Here is a 16,595-nt window from a genome sequence, read left to right as displayed (position 1 = left end):
GGGTGATGATGATGATCTAACATCCTGTCGCTCGCTCATCTAGGTACAGTCGTCACCAGATATTTCGGAGCGGCCAAGGTGGTCAAAAATATCGGAAGATACACTCTATAATTAAAGTATTATTCATGTTTCGATAGATTTGACCCCGACGCACAGAGGTGTTAAGTTTGACCGCTATGCGTGTTTGTGTGTCTCGTCTGTGACACCGTAGCTCTTAAACGGGTGGACCGATTTGATTGTGGTTTTCATTTGAAATCAGGTTTTCTAGCGATGGTTCTTATACATGTTTCATACTTATAGATATTGAACTTTGAAGTGACAAAGTCGGGGGTTTCCAACTTCTTGTTGGTTAGGTTAATGATCACCTTGGCCGCTCCGATATACCGGATGGCGCGTGTAGGTAAGTACTACACAGTTGAACAAAACCTTTCCTCCTCATGTTATGTTATGTTTCTGCACCTTATCGAACGTGGTTTACTAACAAAGGACCCAACATCCGTAAACCGCTCGCTCCGACCAAACATTCAGTTACAAAAGGCCCTGCCAGCAAACACTTAGTTTCTTAGCTTTGCTTTACTACCATTAAGGTAAGATTAATATTAACTACTCGTACATCCTCAGAGTTTATGGTTTATTCATTGTATTTTAAATACCTAGTTACATCTTGTACAACACACGCTTTATTAAAAAAGTGCTTTGTAAAAAGAAAAAAATCAATTGACTATCAACCTAACTCTGTAAGTAAGCTGATATTTTACCATAAAAACCATCACTAGAAAACCTGCTTTCAAATAAAAAAACCGCATTCAAATCGGTTCACCTGTTTAAGAGCTACGGTGCCACAGACAGACACACATGGCGGTCAAACTTATAACACCCCTTTTTGCGTCGGGGGTTAAAAATACTCGTGTTGGAGCTGTTATGCAATACTGAGTCAACCCACTGTCATTTTGCAATACAATATCAACTGTTAAAATTATTTTCTAAGGGTTGAGATTGTATTGCAGAATGAATTAGGGTTAACACACTATTGTATAACAGCGTCCGTTTAGAATTAATTTTCCAAAATTCCTACGAGATAAAAGTTTGCCAGGGGGGGCATTACTGGAGCCTGATAGCAAAATGTTTAAGGTTCCTTAGACAAAATGGGAAAACGTCCGTCCACGGCTTATAGGAAGCTGTAATTTGGCATGGATTAGGTATGTAGCAATTATGCCGATAAAGTGGTAAAATAAACTGTAGGAAAAAGTCAAGTTTTTTTAAGGTAGACAAGCTTAGCCTTCATATTTTAATAAAAAAAAAACATTGTCACCATTAAAAAACTCAATAATTAATAGGTGTATTGTGTAGTGGTTTGTCTGCCATTACCGCGTTACTAAAAAATACAACCTGAACTCTGCACCTCTTTGAAACATTGGACTTAGCCAAATAACGCTTGAGAGCACGAGGGCTATGTAACTGTCCCTCCCTCTTAGAGAATTCTAGTCTGGACTTAAGTAGGTACTCCTCAACTCATTTCATCACGTCGGCCTTTTGAACGTACCTGGATGTTGTAAAGTACTTTAGGGAGGTTCCATCCGACGGAAGACCAGCGCCAGCAAGCCCGACCTCATGAATGGTCCCAACCCAACCATTTCGCGTTTTTTTTTAACACCTTTATCACGACTTCTTTGTTTCCTTCTAGATCTCTCCTCTCTTCCAAAAGACGAATGTGTGATGTATTTACTTCAACTTACTCCATTGAAATAACTTAAGCACATTAGGTATAATTATATTTTTTATATTCGAGGCTGGTGAGAGTCCGGTTATCCAATTACCTCATTATTAAATAATCTGCGTGGCTATCAACGTTGCCACATAATCAAATGCGACCATATTAGCACCGTCTATTAGTCATAATATCCCCATTAACGTTTCACATTCATCTCGACTCATTGGTATACTTGTTACAGACCTGCCAGCATGGCGGACCACATACTCCACATATCTATACTAGCCCTCTGCCTACACTTTGGCAGCGGGAAAATTCTTCGCAACAACGCATTGATGTCCAAAATGGTATCAGACTTCCGCAGCCCCGAGTCGCCCCACGAGCAGCTGGAAAGAACAGCAGAGAAAGAACCACCTCGCGTCCTTAACCTGATGCAGAACGTGCTCTGTAAAAACTTCCCTTCCATCCCCTGCGACATGATCATGGGGGACTCCACTCTAAGAGAGCTGATAGAACGATCCATACAGCAGCTGAAGTACAAGAAAAAAGCCATGGAAAAGACCACTCAACTACCAGGTTACCAGCTCTCTTATCCCGTCGTGAACAGTGAGGAACTGTCCAATTATCTAGCTTTACGAAATAGAGGTAGTTTGCTTGAGAAATCACGGCAACAGATACCTAAACTCCCCACGCCGAAGACCACGTTCTGGTCAGCGGATGATAACCTAAATAAACCTCATAAACCGATGTACGCGAGCAAGCGGACAGCCATCGGACACAAGAACATAAGAAAGTTCTATCCGCACAAGATAAAGTATAAAGACAAGAATGGACAGCAGAGGAAAGATTTTGTCGGGGACTACTCAGACGACAGGCTCTCTATGTCCGTGGAGATCCCGGACATGACGTTGACGAAGAAGCATCAGCATTACAGCTACAAGAGGGAACCTAATGACCCTCCGGTGTGGAGGATAGACTACATGAAGCACGGGGAACCGAGCCTGAACCGGTTCGGGTACGAAGCCGACCAGCTTAAGGGGAAACTAGTAAAGAACTCCCCCGGCGTGATAGTAGACGACAATATTCTGGACAACGTGATGAGGAAAGATGTATTGCATCCTGACGTTTATATCAAGAAGAACACGAGAAGTGTGGCGCTGGATCTCAACTCGGAGGGGATGGATTAAAGCAGTGGTTTGCGAAGGTTGTGACGCTAGTTGGCGCTAGTATATCGCCAGGTCCGTTTGACAACTCTGACATTTGTGTCACGTTTCTGCAAGACTGTAACGTCAAATGGACTTCTTAATGCTAACGCCATCTAGCGATATTTGACCTGTTTAAAAACCTTCACTTAATATACAGGGTGGAAAGTTGAGATGGGGCAGCAAGGGCAGCTACTAGATCCCTTGCTGCTACGCGAAAATGCTCTTAGGAGACCTTTACTAACTATTACCTGTATGGAAAAAGCTTTCTTTGATTTGTGGGTGTTCTAGTACTCTATATAACCTCAGTTGGTCTCAAAGAGTGTTTTAATCCTTTATAGAAATGGGACCGATGGGCATTAAAAGAAAAAGTCAAATCTGACGATTTTTTCGCTGACTGTAGGCACATTTTATCAAAAATCTGTGAATGCCGATTGTCATCCACTCAGAAAGTTAGTAAAGGTCTCCTAAGTGCATTTTCGTGTAGCAGCAAGGGATCTAGTAGCTGCCCTTGCTGCCCCATCTCAACTTTCCACCCTGTATAGGTGGTTTCGTGGACATTGAGGAATGTTGTTCTCGCTGTTTGTTACGTTCGTCCGAGGATTTATTCTTTTCACAGGAAACCATTTCGTAAATGCATCTTGTCGGAGTCACTTTGTTTGATGACCCTTATTGCTATCTGCATCCTACCTCATAAAAATAAACTTTTGAATGAAAAAGTAATAAATACAAAATACTGACGACAAAAATCAAGTCGAAGGTTCAAAGTCTCCGTGACGTAACGCCGTGCGACGCTTTTTAGCACGGTGTGACGTCTCGGGTGGGCGGGTGTATTTTATTGTTTGATTGACAAAAGAAGAAATAGTGTCCAATATTTTATGATATTATATATATCTGTCGGACTAAATAGAATATTTTTTACCCAAAAAAGAAACTACCTACCTAATTAATACTTATTGTACATTTTAAGTTACTAAACCTCTTTTTTGCCCGGGGGAATTCTGCTGCCAGGTAAGTACCACGTCACCAGGGGGATGCGATGATGATGTGGGGTTTTGACTCGCTAAAAACCCCAGGATGTTCCTTCCTCGCCGACCTAACCTAACATAACTTGCGTAATGTAAGACACGGGATTAGGTTTTAATTTTATTAAACTGCGGATTATCACAGAAGGGTTGTCGAATGGAGTATTTGTGCAACGTTTTTGTCAAACGTTTATTTATAAAATGACTGGTCGAATAAACTTTTGCCCCTACCTTTTCTACTCTAGGGTCGCCCTTTATAAACTACAGAGGTACCTACACCAAGTATGGAGTTTCTCAGTTCACTCAATTAATTAATGTGAAAAAATAGAACTAAAAATATAGAAGAGAGATAACATTGTGTAATGTTTGACTGGAATGAACGTTCTTTATCTAATTTTAACTAGCGTAAAATAATCTAGATTTACATAATAAGTCTAAATAAAACTGTAAATTATTAAGTTAAATTATATTTCGTTGTAAATTATGCGTAGAAATTTTGTTTTCCAATGCACATTCCTAACTTTGTTCTGCTTGATGATACCACTAAGCCCATCGGGTTCGTTTTTAGGGTTCCGTACCAGAAAGGCGAAGAACGGAACCCTAACGCCGCTATGGTCGCTACACTGTCCGTCCGTCACAGGACTGTATTTCAAGATCCGAAATAGTTATACATAATATCCACTAAAATAACCATAGGTACTTTCCTACGTATCCAACCAAGCACCTAACCAAAAGTATCTAATTGAAGGGTTTAAAAATTAAAATACCATAGATAAAAAAAAACAAAGCCGCGGGCGGACGGACAGACAGACATGTCGAAACTATGAGGGTTCCGTTTTTGCCATCTTGGCTACGGAACCCTAAAAATGTGGCGCATCATTTTCCTGTTCCTGGATCCCAGAATTTCAAACTATCTCTATACCAAACATTATCACAATCAGTTGTGAACATTAAGCGTTACAGCATAATAAATTATGCTGTAACGCTCTAACCAACAAAAAGTTGGAAGACCCCCGACTTTGTCACTTCAAAGTTCAACATCTCGAAAACGGCTAAACCGATTTTGATGAAACATGTCTAAGGACCATCGGTAGAAAACCTGATATCAATTAAAACAAAATGCATTCAAATCGGTCCACCTGTTTAAAAGCTACGGTGCCACAGACAGACAGACGCAATAGCGGTCAAACTTATAAACAACCCCTCTTTTTGCGTCGGGGGTTAAAAAGCAAACATACTTACCTACTCGCATATTCGCATTTAAAATCCATACTAATATTTAATATGTATTATCCATACTACTTACATTATAAATGCGAAAATGTGTGTGTGTTTGTCCATCTTTCACAAAACGGAGCGACGGATCGACGTGATTTTTGGCATAGGGATAGTTTATGGGCCAGAGAGTGACATAGGCTACTTTTAATCCCGGAAAAATACACAGTTCCCGAGGGAAAAGCGCGCAATAACAGAATTCCACGCGGGCGAAGCCGCGGGCAAAAGCTAATGTTACATAAATGCGTGTATCTACCTAAGTGATACCTGAGTGTATGTTTATTTGTTTTTTTTTTTTTTTTTTAATCTTTATTTATTACGGAACTTTAATCAAACGATAATGAACATGTCAGTTCCCAAAGGCCTTAACTATAAAAACACCACAACAACTATAAGATTTAAATGAGTAACAACTCGTGCCAAGAGGGACTGATATGTCCTCCAAATGTTTATTTGTTGGTTACATAATTATTAGGTACTTATAACAAATTGCACCGCGGCGGGCTTATTAATAACTTACTATATAATTAAGTAAGTAGGTACCTACTTAGTAACGTCATCGTCATAACTCATCAAACAGCAAATTGTTTCTCTTAATAAACCATCCGCTATCGCGGTCAATGATAGATAATAGAGTTCAAGCGGAGAACTTGTGTTAGCTAACATAACTTCTCATTCCCGCGTCATACGCGCACGCGCGACAGATCACACAACTATTTACCAGACAAATCCTAGAAAATGTCGCGACCGGTCCTCACTACTCATGTCCTGGATACATCCACCGGCAGACCAGCTGCCCAGCTGTTCACGGATCTCTTCAAAAGCAAGGACGCTTCGTGGGTGCAATGGCACAGCACCACCACTTCTTCTGATGGCAGGATACAGTTCCCTTTTACAAAGGATTCTATGAGCGCTGGAACCTATAAGCTGAAGTTTAATGTTGGAGATTATTACACAAGGAATGAAAAAGAGACCATTTACCCATACGTCGAAGTAAGTGCAATAATTAATTAGTTCGGTTCTCTTCTTTATAGGTTATAATAATATTTAACCGTAAAGTAACTACATTTAAAAAATCCTTAGTTACATTTTTAATGCAGTCTTAATCCTAGTGCGTTAAATTTAAGACTCATTTCGAGTTGAAACGTTTGTTGACTTGACCCTTCAAATTGTTTTACTTGGGTGCACAATCACTAACATTGACTTCAGCACCATCTATTGTGATCTCGTTGTACTAACTCGGCCTTCACTAAACTGATTCATTGTTTTTCCTCAGATAGTTTTTACGGTGAAAGAAGATGAGCATTACCATATACCGCTGCTGCTCTCGCCTTACGGTTATTCGACGTACAGAGGAAGCTAAGCAATCAATCTTCATCCATTCAATCGTTTAAATATGTTGAACACATGTCAGTTCATAAAACTTCAACGTTAGTGCTTGATAACAGATAATGTAGGAGCCATAATAAAAATAATGTTGGGTAATGTAGGGCTTCTATGTAGTGAAGAATTTTAAAAGGAGTTTTAAAGCATCTATCTGACTTTACGCGGTAAATAATAGTTCCAAATACCTCCAGATTGGCGCTAGAGTAGCAAGAATGTCAGAAATACACTCCTCAAAAGTGCCTAGGGATATTTTTTATCCCTAGTTTTGAACATTTCAATTTAGGCATATTACTAATGAGTCGTAATATCAAATTTGTCTAGGAGTACCCCAGTTTAATGAGTACCTAACCTACCCCAGGACTTTTTTTTTTGATGTGTGTAATTTAGTAAATTGTACAGCAAAAGTGAGAAAACGTGGACGGTGATTTAATTTTCATGAACTATTAAAAGCATTATTATGTGATACTTACTGTTTATCGTTATAAAGCTTCCTTTAAATTGTTCCTCTTGCTACTGCAGCGCCACCTATTCAACACCTTTCGACGGACACTCGCATACAGGGAGACTGTTAAATTCTACACTCCATATTTTGCATACATTAGAATTCATTACATTATTACTTATTAGTCTATGATTAGACTGCGAGGTTTTTTTACTAGTAGTGTTCTGTGCCCTTGGTGTAAGTTTTCGGTTACAAAATAAGTCTCGATCGCGTTCGCGTTAAAATCTCAATTTGTATGGAAACACGAACAGCGTCTCTAGCGGAACGTTTGCGATGTTCGTGTTTCCATACAAATGAGGGCTATCGTTTTTTGTCTCACTAGATGGCGCACTGTTGCGTGAGGTTTTTAAGTATGGTTTTGAAAGTCTGTTATTACGGGCGTGAAAACAAAGTTTAGATTAAAATCATATTTAATACACCTTAAAACCGTACCATATAATATCGAGCATGCCACAGTGTTGCATAGTCCCTGTTTTGTTCGGAAAAAAGGGAGGACAAAGGTTTCCGAAAGACAAAACTGTCTCAAAACACAGACATTCATTGCCCCGGAACGCATATTTGCCATAATTAATTTCAGATATTGCAAAATATTCACATAATTATTCTAATTATAAATAAACCCGCGTAGCTCACCCAAAAACTATGAGATTTGACATTTCGGAGACCTCACGCTACACTAGCGCCTCTAGCGCCGAATTCATTCGCGATAGCCCTCATTGAGATTTTACGCCAACGCGATCGAGACTTTTGTAACCGAAAACTAACACTAGGGGTACTGAGTTCGCAAACCTACAGCCCGGTTTAGACATGCAAGAAACGCATTTTGTATTACATTGCGAGGCCGTAAAGCGAGTTTGTAGAGGTCAATCGAGCGCCCGCCCGCAATGTAACGCAACTTGCATGATTTTTCTTGCAGGCCTAAACTTTGTACTACTTTGTATTACTTATTCTGTGCCTAAACTGGGACTGATCCAAAATCTATCTGGGCCTATACTACGAAGTGCAAAATTCGAAATTCCGTCTCGCTAACGCTAATATTAGTGAGAGGGACGGTACTATACGAACTTCAATTTTCCTAGTAGCCCTCCCTCCTGGTCCATAACGGATGTTTAAGTTGCTTGGAATAAGGTCAGTCTTTGAGTGCGACATTAAAAAGTAGAAATTAATTAAGGGCGCTACTTTCTACACAAATATTAAATTTTTAACGTAAAATATTCAACACTTTTAGTTCGTCTTTCATCCGTTTTCTACTCTTTATTGACGTACATACAGTCCGACGATCTTCTATAAAAAAAATGACGTTCAGATCTGACGTTAGCACGTAGCCGCTTTTTAGTTGTAATTATAATAAGTTCTCAAAATTCAAACTAAAAACCACGAACAAAAATATATACAAAGAGCGACATTTACGGTCAACTGTGAAATGTAAAGTTTTGCAAATTATTTGGTAGGTAAGTTCAGTTTTCTGCCATGTTCACTGTCTTTGTCTACCTATTAAGTTAATTTTTAATCTTTCAATGTTTACTGGTGTGTCAGTGTCGTTACGCTGCACTTAAAATTATCCTCACCGTCTTAGGTTGAAATGCTGAATGAAACGCAAGCAAAAAGTTTAACAATTTAATTGTATAATCAGAATATTATTATGTACATGCTCTAAGCTAAGACTTATAACGACGTAACCTATGGAGCGACCTAAAATTAGCTTGGCTTTGCTAGTTCACAAAAACTCCGCCAAAGTAGATCGGCGCTAATGTGCTCGACGACACAAGCGCCACTGAACTAACGACATCTAGGGGACTTTAATTGAACTGAAGTATTAATTATAATATTTACAATTTAAAACTACATCTTTCAGCATGTTACTTGATATTCATACATAATTCATATGTAAAACTATCATAAGAAAATTATAATCTCTAACCTATTTAGGTACACCAACAGTAACGTCGGTCGTGTAATACATTATGTACCAAATAAAATATTAGGTACTTACCTACTGTGCTTTTATCGCATTCTATCTATTAAAAGGAGTCTTAAAATTAATTCAGAAGTATTTTAGCATATAGTTGGGTTATTTTGATTTAACACCCTAGTAAGTTTTTTATTTCAGGTTTTTTTAACGTTTCAAAACCATGTCATTGTATATTCTTCATTCAGATGCATTGAAAAATCGAAAACTAATAAACTGTGAAATCTTTAACTGTTATTTTACTTGCATTTTTAGGTATAAAAGTGAGGCTAGATTAACTTGTAGAATAAAGGTGATTTTCAATTACATAATTATTATTCTGGTTCGTTGATTATTCTAAAGACATCTTACCATAAAATGCAAATCAATTAAAATTACATTGTTATACATCGGAAACCAAAAATGTGTACAGCCCTATAATGGCTCAGTATTATAATATAAATTGAACCCTTTTGCTAGCACACCTGATGGGGTTGACAACCATAGGTACAGTCACCAGCACCAATATCTGACACAACAAGCGTGCATAAAAATCTGATACGACACTATTTCTAGGGCCGGAAGGACGTGTCAGATATTTTTGCACGCTCCGCTGTGGCAGATATTAATGCTGGTGACTGTACTACATTTAAAAAATCTTCATGGTTCTATAAAGTTCTATTAAGTATATTCTTTCATTGGTTCTATAATATATTTTTATACCTGAGGTAGTCTGAAAAATACTGTCTTTCACCATGGTATAGTTATCAACCCTAACGGCAGGACATTATATAGGTACGTAAGTTTTCAAACAGAAATACTTTGAAAGTACCATCTGTAGACTGTAATGTAAACACAACCGGTAATCGAACAAACAGATTCATGTACCAGAGTGGAAACTTTTAATAATCAATTGAATTGATTATTAAAATCCACTATGATTTCCTTGACATAAGTATAGAGATGTACCCACAGAATAAGTAATAGTATGTCACCATCAAATTAGTAGCATAAAGCTTCCACCCTGATACATAATTCAGTTTGTTAAACTGTAAGTACAAAAGGGTACCAAATTATGATAACGTTGATAACGATAAGAAATGCTTCTCTATGGCATGGGGGAGGCCGTCTTAAAAGTTAAATTCTAATGAGCGTTAAATGTTAATAATGTAATGAATTAAACCCAATTTAAGAACCTACAGAGTTATTTTCCTCAGAAGTTACATTGCGACACGAAAATTAGCCATACAAATTGTATGGTTACAACGGATTTTTTTAATACTATTTTTAACCAACCCATACTACATCAAAATAACCTTCGAGTAAGTATTGTTCTTAAAACATCCGCAACCTAAATAAAATCTATTTTCTAGTATGTCTATTACAATGTTTCGTTTCCACAAACGAACTCTGTACACAATTATCAGCATTTGATACCTACACTAAGTATCTATAAAAATAAGTCTGTTTAGTTTGGAAGTTATCTCGTTCCTACATTATGAAACAAAATACACTATACTATACGTAGTTTGTTAGACGTTAACTGTCCTACGATCTTTCAAGTGCTTGCCCACATACCAATCGTATGCTACATTATTTATATGTGGCTCGAAAGAAATATGCCTTAATAAATGATATTGTAACGGATAACTCACGTCTTAAATCGAGTTTAGCCTTAGTACAATAGTAGCTTTTTATCCTAAAATTTATGTACCTATGTCTGTATTACTCTTAGTACATATTACGATAGATGTTAGACTGAGGCCTTTTTTTTGTTTATTGCTCATATCACTTTAGTCGTAGCCGCTAAGTATTACATTTACGTTTATTATAATATTAACAGCTTCAATAGCTTTTCAGTATTCGCGGAGACATCGGCGGAGTTATCGGCGTTAAACAGATTTTTGTAATGCACATAGTTCATATTTTTTTGCTAAATATAAATATTCTCTTGCAATATTTTTACACAAACCGCTAAGCTTAAGCTGTTTCACCCTAAGTAGTAAATACAGTTTAGTATTCATATAGATGATAAACGCATACATGTGGTAGGAGATATTTTTGCGTACAAGTTTTGTACTTTCATTGTGTGGTGTGGTACCAATTCATCTGTTTGTACTGTACATACGGTCAACCAATTTGATTCCCAGGGCACCAAAGAAACTTGTTGTCGTGATATTTGCGACATTCGTTGTTATTACTATTTATTTAGACAAATAAAATCATGCACTAACATGATTATTTCGTAAAAAGTTGTCCCGTGGCGAAATTGACAAGAAATCAGTTTTCACGAAAAATCTTGTGAGAAAAAAATCGTAATTTTGTAAATTTGGATCCAACAACAAAGATCATCTTACTTTTTATCACCTTTACCAGGTTTTGTATATATTTAAACACAATATTACTTTTTGTGTTGAAATAGCGTCAGGTTTTTTTTTAAATAAGTGGACAACTGAAAAAGGACAACCTGTGAATTAACATTATGTAAGAAAAAAAAATTGCTGTCGAATTTAGCGGAAATCAAGTAAAACACGGTTAATTTAGGTTCCGTGGTGGCAGAAACAAAACTAGTTGACTGTACGTGTGTACGTTATGCATCGCAAGCAGTAACTAAGGCCCCAGTTCCCAGTCACAAGACACAAGCCCTATCGCGTTGAAGGGGTCAAGAAGACCTGTCACGGACACAGTAGCTACTACCACGCCTAGTACCACGCCGATTAAAAACTAACTAAATAACGCGTTTGACAAAGGATCGTCACGTGCCAGCGCTGCCGACGACTCTGTAACGTAAATGGTCAAACTCGTAAGTAAAGCTATTGTCAGTCTTCACCGTTTCTTCACCACTAAAATATCACAGTTAAATCACAGTTCGTTAACAGTTCAAGTCTATGGCTCCGTCCGGCGTTCGCTTCGTCTTCGTGGACAGTTAAAATAGCCAAGAGCTAACCTATGGGTATATTCATAAGACCTAAGGAAGCTGTCATGGAAAGAAATAGAATCCCCCAACCCAAATCGCAGCCAACTGGGATGGTTCTAATAATCTATCCGTTGAGTTTCCCAAAAAACAAGACTCAACTAGAACAATAATTCTAATTGCGACTAACGTTCGTTTTTGGGCATTTTTACTTTAAATAACGCTAAGAATTTTTTTTATCGGAATTTGAAATTTAGAAAAAAATAATGATCCCAATTTTCCATTATTTTTTTTATGTATCCATTTCGTAACGACCCATAGGTATAACTGTATGAATTAAAAGTTAAAAAAGTGTCAAAAAATTTAGAGACAGTTTTTTCTTCGTCAAAATCAATATAAAAGCTCGTGATTTTGAGTAAAAAGAACCTAGAATTACCTAATTCCGAAAAAAATATTTTTAGCGCCATTTTAAGTAAAAATGCCCTTTTTACCACTTCTTTGTGATTTTACATTAAAAATTAACCTCTCATGAAAAAAACGCAATTATTACAAAGATAGAGATAGATAGATAGATTATTAAAATCCCCAGCTAAAATTCATCCATAATCACCTGTAGAAAAACATAGTAAAAGTAAAATAAACATGTTACTTACCGCGGTGCGCGGGAGCAGGCGGCGACGCGGCGCGCCATCTAGCGTTTGAAACCAGAATCACACAATTAGAGATCAACCAACAAAACCCTTGACCGGATCCCAGGAAGCATGACTGCAGATTTGAGTAACTTATATCTGTGGTTTACGGGATTCGAACCCGTATCAACTGTGCTGAAGACATCCTGAATGTTAAAGTAAGGTGATCACGACATCCAGTGGAACCAGTTGCCCTTTTTCAAACCAGTACATTACATTCAACCTGTAGAACTAAAATTACAGAACTGTTGAAACAGTCCACTTTTGCTAGCTGGAGCTATTATTATAGAAAAAATGGTTGTTGGTGAAGACCTCTAAAAAGATCTAGCCACCCTTTCCTCTAAACTGTGGCAGTAGTTTAATCATTTTGAGTTCTACAACTGTTTATCTACTTCAGACTAAACAGTATCATTCACACAAAATTATAACAGCAATTGGAAACTTGAAGATACTCTAATTTTCGATTCTTCTTTTCAGTCGAAATACTAAGATTATTTTCATACTCAAACAATTCCAACAGTTCTGTGATTTACCTGTTCTGTGTAAAATGATGAAAAGTACCCATGGACATGGTGTTTGCCGTTCCCACAAAAGAATGAAAAGCATAATAACGAGTTTGCCAATCAATATTTGGTTTAAAGTCCAGAAATCCAACTATGGAGTGGCAATTGACACGCAATTGTTAAAAAATTAAGTGGCCAGCCTAATAATAGAAATTTAGAAAGTATGCACACAATCGTAGCAAGTGGAAGGATGTAGTCTCTGCCTACCCCTTTGGGAAAGAGGCGTGATTTTATGTATGTATGTTTGTATGCACACAATTTTTTAATGCATTAATAACCCATATTATTGCTTCTCATTTTATCAACAAAGAAGTTTACTTATCTATTATTTACCCCCGACGCTATAAGAGGGGTGTTATAATAAGTTTGACCGCTATGTGTGTCTGTCTTCCTGTCTGTGGCACTGTAGCTCTTAAACAGGTGAATAGATTTGTTTTTTTTTTTTTATTTGAAAGTAGGTTTTCTAGCAATGGTTCTTAAATATGTTTTATCAAAATCGGTTAAGCCGTTTTTGAGATATTAAACTTTGAAGTGACGAAGTCGGGGATTTTCCAACTTTTTGTTGGTTATGTTATGTTGTAGAGGCTTTTAATTTATTAATTACATTTAATCACAATAAACATTTATCCCAGTCACAAGGCAAGATGTCTGTATCTAAAATACAAATACAAATAGTTGTGGAAATTATACCAAAATCAATAAATTTATTTCAAACTGACCTGTAAATCCTGAACCTGTTGAATAAGCAGACATTAGTTTGTAAATATTGAAAATAAACCCACCTAATTTCCTTCCTCTTGCCCAACAACTTCTTTGTAGCGGGCTATCATGAGTTTCTTGACGGTATCTCGATATGTTTCCCCGGGGGTTGGTGTGTAGATGCCTCGCTTCTGCCCAAGGCCAGCAAGGCTCGGGCGCTGCTCTGCCTCGATGGGGGCGATCCTGCCTTGCTCCGTCTTGCCTAGACCTCGACCGGCCGACCAGCCCATTTTCTGGAGCATCTTTCCTCCAATTGTATCAACAACGGAAGGTGGAGGAGCGGATTGTATGGGCGCATGCATAGGCTCTGGCGGCTCGTACCGCTTCCTCACAGGTGCTTCATCTTCACCAAATTTCAAGCGTCGCTCGGCCGCGCGATCTCTGTATCCGTTTGGTTGCGTCGCTAAATCCGTCTGCTTCCGATGCTCTGATAAATTCTGCTTATGCAAATCTGACAGCGTCTTATGTTTGGTTAAAACTTCAGCAGATGGAAACTTTCTTTTACAGAGTAAGCAAGTGAGTTTCGTCCAGTCAATGATACCTTCGTCACTGTCAAAGGCAGGCTCAGAGAGCTTCTTTACGAGGAATTCGTCTGGAGGGGGGGGTGGAGTCAGTTCCCTCACGTGGGTCAGAGTCGGACCGGCACCCAGCACTGAGAACCCAATGTCCGCAGAACCTTTACTGGAGCTAGTATCAAGTGGTTGTTCCATAACAATATTGCTCTTGGCATTTTCTTTCTTTTGGTTCAATGTCCGTGCCCATCTCTCCATATCCTTTGCTATCTTCTTAGCAACTTTCACTTTGTCCTCCTTTTCTTTCTTTTTCTTTTCTTCTGGCTCTTTTGTGATAGTATTGTCGGCTGTAGCTGTCGGTGGGTTTGGTAGCTTGGGCTGATCGGTGTTCTGCTGATTCTGTGTGGCTAGAATGTATGTTGAGCTTGTGGAGTCCCAGTACATGTACTGATTGATTTGGCTGTTGTAGAAGTACTGTGTAGTGCCATCATAGTACAAACTGGTGGAGGGATCATAGTAATACCCTGAAGTTTCATCATACATAAATGTCCGAACATCTGGTGCAGTATATGTTGTCTTTCCGTCACCTGTTGGAGCTTTGACGGAAGAAGTCATGGCTTGGGAGCCTGAAGCAACAAACGTGGGCACTGCTGGGGTCCATGTGAGCTGCCGAGCCTGTGCTGCAGTGATTGCAGACTGAGCCACTGCGGCTGCAGCATTAACTCTATCGGCTTCAGACAAAGCTGCACTATTGTTGTATGTGGCCATTTGAGCATAATAAGATGAATAATCAGATGGATTAGGAGCAGGTTTTTGCATTTTTTGGGGTTCATTATAAAATGAAATTAAAACTTCACGATTATCAATTTCTAATGGTGGTGACAGTGACAGTAACTCTGTATGCGCAGATGTAGAATCCGCAATTGAATTAAAATTTATATAAGCAAGACATTTAGAGGCACCTGTCAGGGTCTCTCTGCCTATTGTGATACCCGCAATAGAATCCAAAATAGACTTCGAACATCTTTCTTTGAGGACCTCTAGAATTTTTTCCTCTGTAGTCAGCGCATCTAGTCTCCTAAAAAGAAGCCTTTTAGTGATACCCATTCCATCTGTAGAGTGTCTCTCGGCATCAGCTCCAATCACAGTACCCTCTGAGCGCTTTCCATGGCAGTTACGTCGGTAACAGACCTGTCTCCGTTTGAAGTTGTATGAGCCACATTTGCAGAACCAATCTCCAGGAGAGGCATTGACAGACTGATCGTCCTTAGTGTCATATCTATCAACGCTGTCACGCTCGCGACTAGGTTCCCGGCTCGATGCCGACTCGGGGCGCTCCAGATCCATTGCGCTGATGTTGGGCGGCGACGGGGGCGCGGGCACGTCGCGCTCACGCTCGCGGCGCGGCGAGCGGCGGCGCGAGTGCTCGCGGGAGTGCTCGCGGGAGCGCTCGCGCGAGCGCGGCCGCTCATGGCGCTCCCGCGAGCGCGCGCGCCGCTCGTCACGCTCGTACCGCTCGCGGCGGTCGCGGTCGCGGTCGGGGTCGCGCTCGTAGCGCTCGGGGTCGCGGTCGTACCGCTCGTAGCGGTCTCGGCTGTCGCGGTAGTGAGGCTCGCGACGCGCGCGCTCGGGCGAGTCGCGCCGCATGTCCCACACGGGCGAGCGGCCGCGCTCCGCCCAGCGCTCCTGGCGGTCCTGTCCCTGGCTCTCCCACCGCGAACCTCGCTCGTCCCGGCCGCGCCACGACATCTCTAATCCCTGCGAACACCCACAAACGTCAGCAAACTTTACTCACGAGCCTTCCCGTGCCGCCGTGTCGCCGCCGATCCGATGGAGCCCTAAAATCGTCGATCGATGACCCCTCCGCCATTTGTTTACCTGCGGTCGTCACTCGGTCAACTCGATACGATCCCGGGCCGAAGCTCATAAAATGAAGGAACGCTGAATAGTTTATCGCTTTATTCGCTTTCCACACAGAGACACAAATATTTTATTTAAATCTCAAAAACAAGCCCCTGATTCCCTTCTCTTTGCAAATCGACCGACGCCATATTATATACTGTGTTGCCATTGTATAAATAGTTAAATCGCTATTCGGTAGTTGGGGCC

At 39.6% G+C, this 16,595-nt stretch overlaps 2 protein-coding genes across 4 annotated transcripts; one reads left to right on the top strand and one right to left on the bottom strand.

Annotated features, from left to right (window-relative positions):
* The first annotated feature begins 495 nt into the window (after positions 1 to 495).
* On the top strand, positions 496 to 9,652 carry LOC141440448 (uncharacterized). Of its 2 annotated transcripts, XM_074104968.1 has the most exons (4): positions 496 to 587; positions 1,953 to 2,786; positions 5,996 to 6,206; positions 6,490 to 9,652. In XM_074104968.1, exons 2-4 carry the CDS (start codon positions 1,963 to 1,965, stop codon positions 6,574 to 6,576), a joined length of 1,122 nt encoding a protein of 373 aa, XP_073961069.1. In that variant the 5' UTR covers positions 496 to 587; positions 1,953 to 1,962; the 3' UTR covers positions 6,577 to 9,652. The 2 variants fall into 2 exon arrangements, with proteins under 2 accessions (XP_073961069.1, XP_073961068.1); XM_074104967.1 differs by lacking the exons at positions 496 to 587; positions 5,996 to 6,206; positions 6,490 to 9,652 and adding an exon at positions 602 to 737 and having other exon boundaries at positions 1,953 to 4,422.
* On the bottom strand, positions 8,705 to 16,545 carry LOC141440442 (RNA-binding protein 5-A-like). 2 transcript variants are annotated; one of them, XM_074104959.1, is made up of 4 exons: positions 16,365 to 16,545; positions 13,998 to 16,244; positions 12,617 to 12,654; positions 8,705 to 11,829 (listed from the first exon to the last, which is right to left on the bottom strand). In XM_074104959.1, exon 2 carries the CDS (start codon positions 16,233 to 16,235, stop codon positions 13,998 to 14,000), a length of 2,238 nt encoding a protein of 745 aa, XP_073961060.1. In that variant the 5' UTR covers positions 16,236 to 16,244; positions 16,365 to 16,545; the 3' UTR covers positions 8,705 to 11,829; positions 12,617 to 12,654. The 2 variants fall into 2 exon arrangements, with proteins under 2 accessions (XP_073961060.1, XP_073961061.1); XM_074104960.1 differs by having other exon boundaries at positions 8,705 to 16,244.
* Positions 16,546 to 16,595: the final 50 nt, after the last annotated feature.

Source organism: Choristoneura fumiferana, chromosome 22 (assembly GCF_025370935.1).
Source record: "Choristoneura fumiferana chromosome 22, NRCan_CFum_1, whole genome shotgun sequence".
Classification (NCBI taxonomy): Eukaryota; Metazoa; Arthropoda; class Insecta; order Lepidoptera; family Tortricidae; genus Choristoneura; species Choristoneura fumiferana.
This window is presented reverse-complemented; position numbering and strand designations above follow the sequence as displayed.